The sequence below is a fragment of the Vipera ursinii genome (assembly GCF_947247035.1).
Source record: "Vipera ursinii genome assembly, chromosome: 6".
Classification (NCBI taxonomy): Eukaryota; Metazoa; Chordata; class Lepidosauria; order Squamata; family Viperidae; genus Vipera; species Vipera ursinii.
In genome coordinates this window covers 80,649,149-80,660,437 of record NC_139515.1, presented here as the reverse complement: position 1 = coordinate 80,660,437, position 11,289 = coordinate 80,649,149, and the positions used below count along the sequence as shown (strand labels likewise).

At 43.5% G+C, this 11,289-nt stretch overlaps 1 protein-coding gene across 1 annotated transcript in view; it reads right to left on the bottom strand.

Annotated features, from left to right (window-relative positions):
* Window positions 1–343: 343 nt before the first annotated feature.
* PYROXD1 (pyridine nucleotide-disulphide oxidoreductase domain 1) overlaps window positions 344–11,289 on the bottom strand; it is a 17,129-nt gene continuing 6,183 nt past the window's right edge. Inside the window, exons 6-10 of the mRNA XM_083365396.1 lie at window positions 10,736–10,805; window positions 10,231–10,343; window positions 8,857–8,979; window positions 3,934–4,071; window positions 344–1,313 (exon numbers count right to left, since the gene is read on the bottom strand). Coding sequence (XP_083221522.1) covers window positions 1,065–1,313; window positions 3,934–4,071; window positions 8,857–8,979; window positions 10,231–10,343; window positions 10,736–10,805 — 693 coding nt within the window. The 3' untranslated portion in view covers window positions 344–1,064. The remainder of the gene's footprint in view (window positions 1,314–3,933; window positions 4,072–8,856; window positions 8,980–10,230; window positions 10,344–10,735; window positions 10,806–11,289) is intronic.

The window sequence follows — 11,289 nt, the reverse complement described above, 5'->3', positions numbered from 1 at the left end:
GTAGTCACATCATGTTTGAAACCAGCATGTATATTTTCTATTGCGTGTTTTGGAATTGCCCACAATGGTATCTTGCTGCTTAACTTATGTCTATACTTCTTCCAAACTCTCAGCAATGCCTGTCTTAAAATATGCATCCTAAACACAGTATCTACCTTCTTATCATACAACAAATATGCATGCCAGCCAAACAACAAATCATGGCCCTCAAGATTTAATAACCTCGGTTGCGTCAAATTAATCCAATCGCTTATTCCTACTAATGCAGCAGCTTCATAATATAATTTAAAATTAGGCAATTTAAGGCCACCTCTCTCACGAGTATCCTGCATAATCTTAAGTTTAACTCGTGGCTTTTTCCCTGCCCAGACAAATTTATTAATACCACGCTAAAACACTAGACTATTAAATCTCCTATTCTCCATCCCTTTTTCATTTGCAGTGGACACATTTTTAATAATGTTGTGCAGTTCTCCAGTTTGATGTGCTAAATTGCCTGTGGGATATTCTTTCTGTTGAGAAATAAACTTCAGGCAGCAGGTTGGCTTTTCAGAGCATTCAATCTAATTATTTAAATAATTTTTTGTTGAGCATTTTACATTTCAGCTTTGAAGGACAGGGGTAGAGAGGTAGACACAGAGGCTATTAACAGCATTTGAAAATAAGTCAGCCATGACCCAGCTAGGATCAAGTTACACTTTTACTCCAGAATGTAAACCGTTCATGCCGTAAATTATTTTGCACGATAAAAGGGGTACTTTAAAATAAAAGAGAGTTTCTTTGGCTTTTCGTCAGATTCTGCATGCCTTTGAAAATTGGATTCGTCTAACTCAGCGTTTCCCAACCTTAGGAACTTGAAGATGCGTGGACTTCAACTCCCAGAATTCCCCAGCCAGCATAGCTGGCTGGGGAATTCTGGTAGTTGAAGTCCACGCATCTTCAAGTTCCTAAGGTTGGGAAACACTGGTCTAACTAAAAGTCCATCCCAGTTCAGGAAAATCCTTCTTGTCTCTTCAGAAAAAAAAAACAGTCACAGATATTGATTCTTTCCCCCCCCCAGATGCTTAATCGAAATAATCCTCAATATCGATATTTGGATCCAAAAGACTTTCGCCATAGCGGGAGAGATCCATCTGATTTAGAATCAAGTTTTCAAAGGTTTCTTCCAGGTCCGTTTCTCCTATCAGCACTGCTCCCAGCATTCGTCCGTTCTGCATCACCACTTTGATGTACTCCCGTCCTTTGGTGCACCTCAGCATCAATTCGTGGTCCAAGCCCAGGCCTTGAGCATTATATTTTCCCAGCAGCACCACCTAGACAAAACACCCCAAACCATAAAGTCTTGACATGTCTGAATTGTTAAACATTGTCTGAAATGACATAGGGCAGAGGTCCCCAGTTGCAATGTATGGCAGTGAAAGTTGGGCCATAAGAAAGGCTGAGCGCCAAAAAATTGAGGCCTTTGAACTCTGGTGCTGGAGAAGACTCCTGCGAGTCCCTTGGACTGCAAGGTGATCAAACCGGTCAGTCCTAGGGGAGATCAACCCTGACTGCTCTTTAGAAGGCCAGATCCTGAAGCTAAAACTCAAATCCTTTGGCCACCTAAAGCGAAGGAAGGACTCACTGGAGAAGAGCCTAATGCTGGGAAAGATCGAGGGCAAGAGAAGAAGGGGACGACAGAGAATGAGGTGGCTGGATGGAGTCACTGAAGCAGTAGGTGTGAGCTTCAATGGACTCCAGAAGATGGTAGAGGACAGGAAGGCCTGGAGGAATGTTGTCCATAGGGTCGCCATGGGTCGGACACGACTTCGCAGCTAACAACAACAACAACAGAGGTCCTCAACCTTTTGGGCACCAAGGACCGGTTCCGTGGAGACACGTTTTTCCACGGACCGGAGGGGGCGTAGTTTTGTGTGCTGCCTGCATCCCGCGGATGGGGCTTTGCTTGTTTGTGTGGACCGGTTGCTGGTATGCTGTGGCCCGGTACCGGTCCATGGACCAGGGTTTGGGGACCCCTGACAGGGTTTCCTGCTTGAGCAGGGGGTTGGATTACAAGACCCCCAAAGTCCCTTCCAACTCTTGTTCTGATACACAGGTAGTCCTCAAGCTACAACAGTTTGCTTAGTGACCATTCAAAGTTACAACAGCACTGAAAAAAGTGATGTATGACCGTTTTTCACAGTTACGACCTTTGGAGCATCCCCAGGATCACGTGATCAAGATTCAGAAGCTTGGCAACTGGTTCGTACTTATAACCGTTGCTGTGTTCCAAGGTCATGTGATCCCGTTTTGTGACCTTCTGACAAGCAAAATCAGTGGGGAAGCCAGATTCACTTAACAACCGTGTTACCAACTGCAGTGATTCATTTTTTACAACGGTGGCAAGAAACATCGTAAAATGGGGCAAAATTCACTTAACAGATGTCTCTCTTACAGAAATTTTGGGCTCAGTTGTGGTCGTACGTCGAGGACCACCTGTACGCCTAGTGTAAAAAAGCACAGAAAACACTACACCCATTACTGATTTCTTTTGGATCGACTGTGCAGAATAAGACTGTCTCCTGTACTTTTTTTTTTATAAAGGTCTTCTGCAGGGAAAGTAATTTCAAATATCAAAATATTTAACATCTGTCCAATCACACAGAACTTAATACTATGCATATTTTTAGTTCCTTGGATATTTAAAGACCATGACAAGCCTTTTTCAACTCATGTTCTGTGCACATCTGGGCCTGCTGCTATTAAAAACCAGACACGGCAATTTAGGAATTCAGTATGAAAATGCCATTATTTTAGTCACCAAGAATTTGGAACATTAAAGTGTCTTGGGCCAGATGCGTTAAAACGCCTTCTCAGAGGTTGCAGTTGGTAGCAAGTACTTATTTCTGCCCAAATTTGCATCTGCATTTAGAATTTAGAAAGAGGCCATTTAAGACATCAGATCCAACTTTTGCTCAGTGCAGGCTCCTAATTATACTATCCAGAGCAAACAGCTATCTAGTAGCAGTACACAAAACATTTTGGATTTGAAACTGCGCAAAACATCTACTTATGTTATTAAACCAGGGGTCTTCAAACTTGGCAACTTTAAGACTGGCTGGCTGAGCAATTCTGGGAGTTGAAGTCCACAACTCTTAAAGTTGCCAAGTTTGAAGACCCCTGCATTAAACGTTTCAAGCTCAGAATGGCTCCCTTTGAACTCGAAAGCATTATTCTGCCTTTTGGAAAATCCATTTAGAATTGAGTGTGGAATATTTTATATATCACTGCAATTCAGTTTGTGTAGGAGTGTAGGCCTACTCCTCCTTTGGCAATTGCATCCACTGTGCTGAGTAGAGTTTTCAAATGTTCCACAGTCAACAGAACTTTGCTGATCAGCTGCACAAGTATGGCTCTGATTTTTTGCAACACAAAGTCGTCAACTTCCACCCGGTGGTTAATCTTTTAGATTACAAGGTAGTCCTTGACTTACAACCGTAACGGAATCTGCCCATTATGGGCGTAAAGTCCTGGCAGTCATAAAGCAGGCCACCCACATCAGCAGCCCGATTTTAGGACCTTTTTTTGTGGCAGGCATTAAGCGAGCCCATTGTTTTCTCTGGGGCATTGTCATGAATTGAAGTCACACAACTGTAGGGTGCTACAAATGGCCAAAAATGTGGGCTGGTTGCCGAGTGACTGAAATGCGGTCATGTGACTGCAAGAACGAGACCGGCGATTGGAAACTGGCTTGTAAGTACACTATACGGTGGGAGGGGGATAATAACTTTCAACGGTCGCTAAGGAACTGGTCATCACCCAAGAAATAGCTTTGTGTGTTGCAAATGTGTAGTAATGGATGCCAATTCAATACACAACAGGTCATTAGCTCAGCTGGCATGAAATGAGGAGAGCATCATTTCTCTGGCCAAGGTTTTAAGCCAACGGGGTTACCTTGTAATTGAAAAACTTTGTAGAGTGAGCAAAGAGTTCAAAGCTGAAATCCGTATCTAGAGGTTCTCCTGAAGAATCGGCAGCCATACATTTTGCCGCGTACCATCCCATCTGGCGTGCCTGGGTCCAAAGCCTCATCTGAAACAGAAGCACAAAAACAAAACAGTTTCATCCCTATATGCAAATCGTTGCTTTGGAATTAAGAGCATGTAATTCTACAGCAGGGACGCGGTGGCTCAGTGGGTTAGGACGCTGAGCTTGTCGATCAGAAGGTCGGCAGTTTGGCAGGTCGAATCCCGAGTGCCGCGTAGCAGAGAGAGCGCCTGTTACTCCTCCCAGCTTCTGCCAACCTAGCAGTTTGAAAGCACGTAAAAATGCAAGTAGAAAAATAGGGACCACTACGGTGGGAAGGTAACAGCGTTCTGTGCGCCTTTGGTGTCTAGTCATATCAGCCACATGACCACGGAGACGTCCTCGGACAAGCGCTGGCTCTTCGGCTTTGAAACGGAGATGAGCACCGGCCCCTAGTCGGAAACGACTAGCACGCACACCTTTACCTTTAATTCTACAGCACAGTCCCATGGACTAAGTGTTTTCTGATGAAATCAGTCTATCAGAGCAACCTGGCCTAGGCCAAATATGGAATGGAGCATTCTGCTTTTGCTTTCGCCTTTCAGCCCCAATCTAGAAGCCTTCACGGGCAGACGCTACTGCGACAAACTATTTCTGTGTTAAATTTAAATTTACCGGCAAAGAATTAAATGGAGACTAGTATAGCTATTTCGAACTATTTAGCTCTCATCAGCTAGCTAGCCATACCCTTCTGAGATTCGAACCCGGGCCGCTTGCACGTTAGGCAGCTGTATTAACCTCTAGACTACAGGTTCTCGCTTTGTCAGCTGTACCCCGGGGGGGGGGAGATTAAGTGTTTTCCAATGAAAACCGTCTAACAGAGCTACCTGGTCTACCCAAATATAATAATAATAATAGTAATAATAATAATAATATAAAAATGATGATGATGATGATGATTTTAGAAGGAACCTTGGAGGTCATCTAGCCTAACCCCCTGCTCAGGCAGGAAACCCTATGCCATTTCAGACAAATGGCTGACCAGTCTCTTCTTAAAAACTTCCAGTGTTGGAGCATTCACCGCTTCTGGTGGCAGGTTGTTCCACTGGTTAATTGTTCTAACTGTCAGGAGGTTTCTCCTTAGTTCCAGGTTGCTTCTCTCCTTGGTTAGTTTCCATCCGTTGCTTCTTGTCCTGCCTTCGGGCGCTTTGGAGAATAGCTTGACTCCCTCTTCTTTGGGGCAGCCCCTCAGATATTGGAACTTCCGCTTACTAGTCCCATGGACTAGTTTAAAAACTTCTGCTCAAGAGTGCTCCTTCACAAGGGGGATTTGCAATAAATATTTGGAGCCTGACACGCTCCAGTGTTCCAGGTTACTGCAAAACCTTAATCTTATGGCTTTTATTTTATAAACACTACTGAACAGCCCCCCTTCATGGATTACTGCCTTGTCGTGGCGAAGGGGCTTGCGTAATTCAATGAAGCTATGAGCTATGCCGTGCAGGGCCACCCAAGACGGAAAGGTCATAGCAGAGAGTTCTGACAAAACGTGATCCACTGGAGAAGGAAATGGCAAACCACTCCAGTATCTTTGCCATGAAAACCCTATGGACAGTACCAAAAGGCAAAACGATATGACGCTGGAAGATGAGCCCCTCAGGTCGGAAGGCGTCCAATATGCTACTGGGGAAGAGCAGAGGGCTAGTACTAGTAGCGCCAGAAAGAATGAAGCGACTGGGCCAAAGCCGAAAGGACGCTCAGCTGTGGATATGTCTGGTGGTGAAAGGAAAGTCCGATGCTGTAAAGATTTTTTCTCCATAGGAACCTGGAATGTAAGGTCCATGAATCAAGGAAAGCTGGACGTGGTCAAACAAGAGATGACAAGACTAAACATCGACATCTTTGGTATCAGCGAACTAAAATGGACAGGAATGGGTGAATTTAATTCAGATGACCATCAGGTATACTACTGCGGGCAAGAATCCCTCAGAAGAAATGGAGTAGCCTTCATAGTCAATAAAAAAATAGGAAAAGCAATACTGGGATACAATCCTCAAAATGACAGAATGATTTCAGTTCGAATCCAAGGCAAACCATTCAATATCACAGTAGTCCAAGTCTATGCCCCAACCACCGGTGCTGAAGAGGATGAAATTGACCGGTTCTATGAAGCCCTACAGCACCTTATAGAACTAACACCCAAAAACGATGTCCTTATCGTCATGGGGGATTGGAATGCTAAAGTAGGAAGCCAAAAGATAACTGGAATAACAGGCAAGTTTGGCCTTGGAGTACAAAATGAAGCAGGGCACAGGCTGATAGAATTTTGTCAAGAGAATACGATGGTCATAGCAAACACTCTTTTCCAACAACCCAAGAGACGGCTTTACACATGGACATCACCAGACGGTCAACACAGAAATCAGATTGACTATATGCTCTGCAGCCAAAGATGGAAAAGCTCTATACAGTCAGTAAAAACAAGACCAGGAGCTGACTGTGGCTCAGACCATGAGCTTCTTGTTGCAAAGTTTAGGCTTAAATTAAAGAAAGTAGGGAAAAGTGCTAGGCCAGTCAGGTATGAATTAAATCATATCCCTGTTGAATATACAGTAGAGGTGACAAATAGATTTAAGGAATTAGATCTGATAGACAGAGTGCCTGAAGAACTATGGACAGAGGTTCGCAACATTGTACAACAGGTAGCAACCAAAACCATCCCAAAGAAAAAGAAATGCACGAAAGCAAAATGGCTGTCTGAGGAAGCTTTGCAAATAGCTGAGGAAAGGAGGGAAGCAAAAGGCAAGGGAGAAAAAGAAAGATATGCCCAATTAAATGCAGAATTCCAAAGAATAGCTAGAAGAGATAAGAATGCCTTCTTAAATGAACAATGCAAAGAAATAGAAGAAAACAATAGAATAGGGAGGACCAGAGATCTTTTCAAGAAAATTGGAGAGATGAAAGGAACGTTTCATGCAAAAATGGGCATGATAAAGGACCAAAATGGCAGGGACCTAACAGAGGCAGAAGAGATTAAGAAGAGGTGGCAAAATTACACAGAAGAACTATACAGGAATGAGCTTAACATCCCTGACAATCACAATGAGGTGGTCACTGACCTCGAGCCAGACATCCTAGAATGTGAAGTGAAGTGGGCCTTAGAAAAGCTGAGCAACAACAAAGCTAGTGGAGGTGACAGTATTCCAGCTGAGCTATTCAAAATCTTAAAAGACGATGCAGTAAAAGTGCTACACTCAATTTGCCAGCAAATTTGGAAAATTCAACAGTGGCCACAGGATTGGAAAAGATCAGTTTACATTCCAATTCCAAAGAAAGGCAGTGCCAAAGAATGTTCAAACTATCGCACCATTGCACTCATTTCTCATGCTAGTAAAGTTATGCTTAAAATTCTACAAGCTAGACTCCAGCAGTATGTGGATCAAGAACTACCAGAAGTACAGGCAGGATTTCGAAGAGGCAGAGGAACTAGAGACCAAATTGCTAACATACGCTGGATCATGGAGAAAGCTAGAGAGTTCCAGAAAAACATCTACTTCTGCTTCATAGACTATGCTAAAGCCTTTGATTGTGTGGATCATAACAAACTGTGGCAAGTCCTTAAAGAGATGGGCATACCAGACCATCTTATTTGTCTCTTGAGAAACCTATATGTGGGCCAAGAAGCAACAGTGAGAACTGGACATGGAACCACTGATTGGTTCAAAATTGGGAAAGGAGTCCGGCAAGGCTGTATACTGTCGCCTTGCCTATTTAATTTATATGCAGAGCACATCATGAGAAAGGCAGGGCTAGATGAATCAAAAGTTGGAATTAAGATTGCCGGAAGAAACATCAACAACCTAAGATATGCAGATGACACCACTCTAATGGCAGAAAGTGAAGAGGAACTAAAGAGCCTCTTGTTGCGAGTGAACAAGGAGAGTGCAAAACTTGGGCTGAAACTAAACATTAAGAAAACCAAGATCATGGCATCTGGCCCTCTCAATTCCTGGCAAATAGATGGGGAAGAAATGGAGGTAGTGACAGATTTTATTTTCCTGGGCTCCAAGATCACTGCAGATGGGGACTGTAGCCAAGAAATTAAAAGGCGCTTGCTCCTTGGGAGGAAAGCCATGGCAAATCTAGACAGCACACTAAAAAGCAGAGACATCACCCTGTCAACAAAAGTGCGTATAGTCAAGGCTATGGTCTTCCCAGTTGCAATGTATGGCAGTGAAAGCTGGACCATAAGAAAGGCTGAACACCAAAGAATTGAAGTCTTTGAACTCTGGTGCTGGAGAAGACTCCTGCGAGTCCCTTGGACTGCAAGGCGATCAAACCGGTCAGTCCTAGAGGAGATCAACCCTGACTGCTCTTTAGAAGGCCAGATCCTGAAGCTAAAACTCAAATACTTTGGCCATCTAATGAGAAGGAAGGACTCACTGGAGAAGAGCCTCATGCTGGGAAAGGTTGAGGGCAAGAGAAGAAGGGGACGACAGAGAATGAGGTGGCTGGATGGAGTCACTGAAGCAGTGGGTGTGAGCTTGAATGGACTCCGGAGGATGGTGGAGGACAGGAAGGCCTGGAGGAACGTTGTCCATAGCGTCGCGATGGGTCGGACACGACTTCGCAACTAACAACAACAACTGAACAGCCGGATGCTAAAAATTGAAAATGGAAGTCCAGACGTCTTACAGTTGCCAAGGCTGAGAAAGCACTGGTTAAGAAGGACAATAAATACATGGCTACACAAATGTATAACTAATACATGGGCTCCTCCCAACGTTATTCCCTCTGTAAGACACACAGATAGATCTCTTTAAGCCCAGAACACGTTACCATTAGTTTTACCTGCTGCCAAACAGGACTGGGTTCCCATGAGGTTGTGCAAATATCTCCTGCAGCGTAGATGTTCGGGAGAGAAGTATGCATATATCTGTCGACTTTTAGACCTCCATCTTCACCAAGCGCAAACTAAAACATTTCGGAGATGAATGAAAATTTCAGTGAAAAGAAAAAAAACACCAGCGGATATATCATTCCGCTCTTTTTGCACGATAGCTTTTTTTTTAAAAAAAGGCCTACTGTAGCTCATTCCCAATTATAATAATCTCGACACAAAAGATCTCCATGATTTGAACTGCTCTTGCCAGGAATACACTAGTCCTCGACCTATGACCATTTGTTTAATGATGGATGAAAAGTTATTAAGTTGACTCTGGACACATACATTGAATAAATAACAATCCTGGAAAAAGTGACTTAGGGCCCAACTTCAACGTTACAACCCTTTCACCATCCCTGCAATCATGGGATTTGGGTGTGAGGGAGGACGTGACATGGATTTTGTAACTTGTTAACTAATATAGTTACTTTGTATTTTAACTTAACTTATTTTCTCTCCTTTAAAATGATGTTCAGGCTCATTACAGACTGGAATGTAGGAATAGCTTTTAACATCCCTAAACTGAAAAGATGAACTGGGGGATCTCCAGATAAGAAATAGTTTGTTAGTATAAACTGGGGTCTGGTTTATCTCTTTCGTGAACTTTAAGCAACCTTTTTCCCTTACAATTTACGCCCCTTCTGACTGTCAGACCTCATTTCAGTGAACATGTGCGATATCATGGGATGCAAATATGTAACATGTTTGACTACGTGTAACTGATTTCCTATGCAAAGGGGGAGGTTACTTGTATCCTGTCCAATCAACTTTCCTTTTGGATTTTCTGTTGTGTTAACTATAAAAAATAAATGTAAGATGGGTCTTGAGCTTCTCCCTTTTCATAGGAAGATCCCACTTTATCAGGGTGTTCTAATGAACTGCTTTTAAATGATCTTCCGACTACGTTGCTTATTGGGAAGGTAAACTGAGGCAGAACCTAGGGCCAGATTTGGCTCTCAAGGTGCTTGGCAACCAGCTGACATTTATAATGATTGTAGGGTCTTGTAGTCATGTGACTGTGATTTGCAACCATCCCAGCCTGCATCAGATAAGAAAAATTAATGAGGAAAGCCAGATTTGCTTAATGACCGTGTGATTCGCTTAACAAACCGGTTGCAAAATTCCAGTCACAAACTAACAAAAAAAATCATGTGTATATTATTTTAAAAAGAAATTTGGGGGAGAGGGAACACCTGAAAGACCATGGGGCTTTGGGTATCAAAATAATCAAGTCTCTTTGGAAGACAAACTTTCAGTTATTTTCAGATACGAATCCTTACATTATTACCATCAAGGAATGGCTGAACGTTCGGCGTCACTCCAGTCGCGCTAACAATGAAGTCACAGCCATAAATCTTCCCATTGGTGAGTTCCACATAGACAGGCCAAAGCTCTGCAAGAATGAAATATTTAGGCATTAGATTGCATAATATTATATAGGGGATATGAAAATCAGCCAAGAAATCAGGGAAAAGGGAAAATGTATTCCTTCAATACGCCAAGGGTCTCCAAACTTGGCAACTTCAAGACTTGTGGACTTCCAATTCCCAGAATTCCCCAGCCGGCATGGCTGGCTGAGGAATTCTGGGAGTTGAAGTCCACAAGTCTTCAAGTTTGGAGACCCTTGGCATAGATGATCACTTGAAGCAGTTATGCTTATAAATTCTAGGCTTCTGGAGGAAGCTAATGCTGCTAAGAATATAATCATAATTCAGCAGTTCCAGGATGTGAGGTAGGAGTGAAAAATCTGGAAGATGTTGTAATGGTACTGTATGTGGGAATGACTTTTGGAGATGAGGGGTGGTAAAAGATAAGCTGTGTTGAGAATAATCGGATAAGGAGGGGGAAAGCAGAGCTGCATAATGGACAGAGAAAGAAGCTCAGAAAAGAGACGGTGGGAGATTTGCACTTTTAGACTTGCAAGGTTCAGTTAATGTAGCCTTAGAATAAAGTAGAGTTAGCTCAACTGGTACAGGAGCCTGATGGCTTGCGTGGTAAGGAAGCTGGGTGGGAGGTTAGCTATCCTGCGTCCGAGACTTGAGTTTTGCTGTGGGCTGGGTTAGTTCCTGTCCTTTGCTCCCAACTCCTGCCAGGGACAGCAAAGGAGGCCCCAACTGGGCATCCTCCGGGCAACCACGATGTCACTGGCCAATCCTTTCCACCCAGAAGCACCTCAGTGCTCCCGACATGTGTGCAGGTTATGTTTCCGGTATGATCTTGCTGCAAGGTTGACAGATGGCCACACAGCCTTGCATTGCAAGTCCCGCCCCTTTAGAATGTGCAGATAAAAGGGGGCGGAGCTGGCATCCCGATGCTCCATCTGTTACTTTGCCGATTTT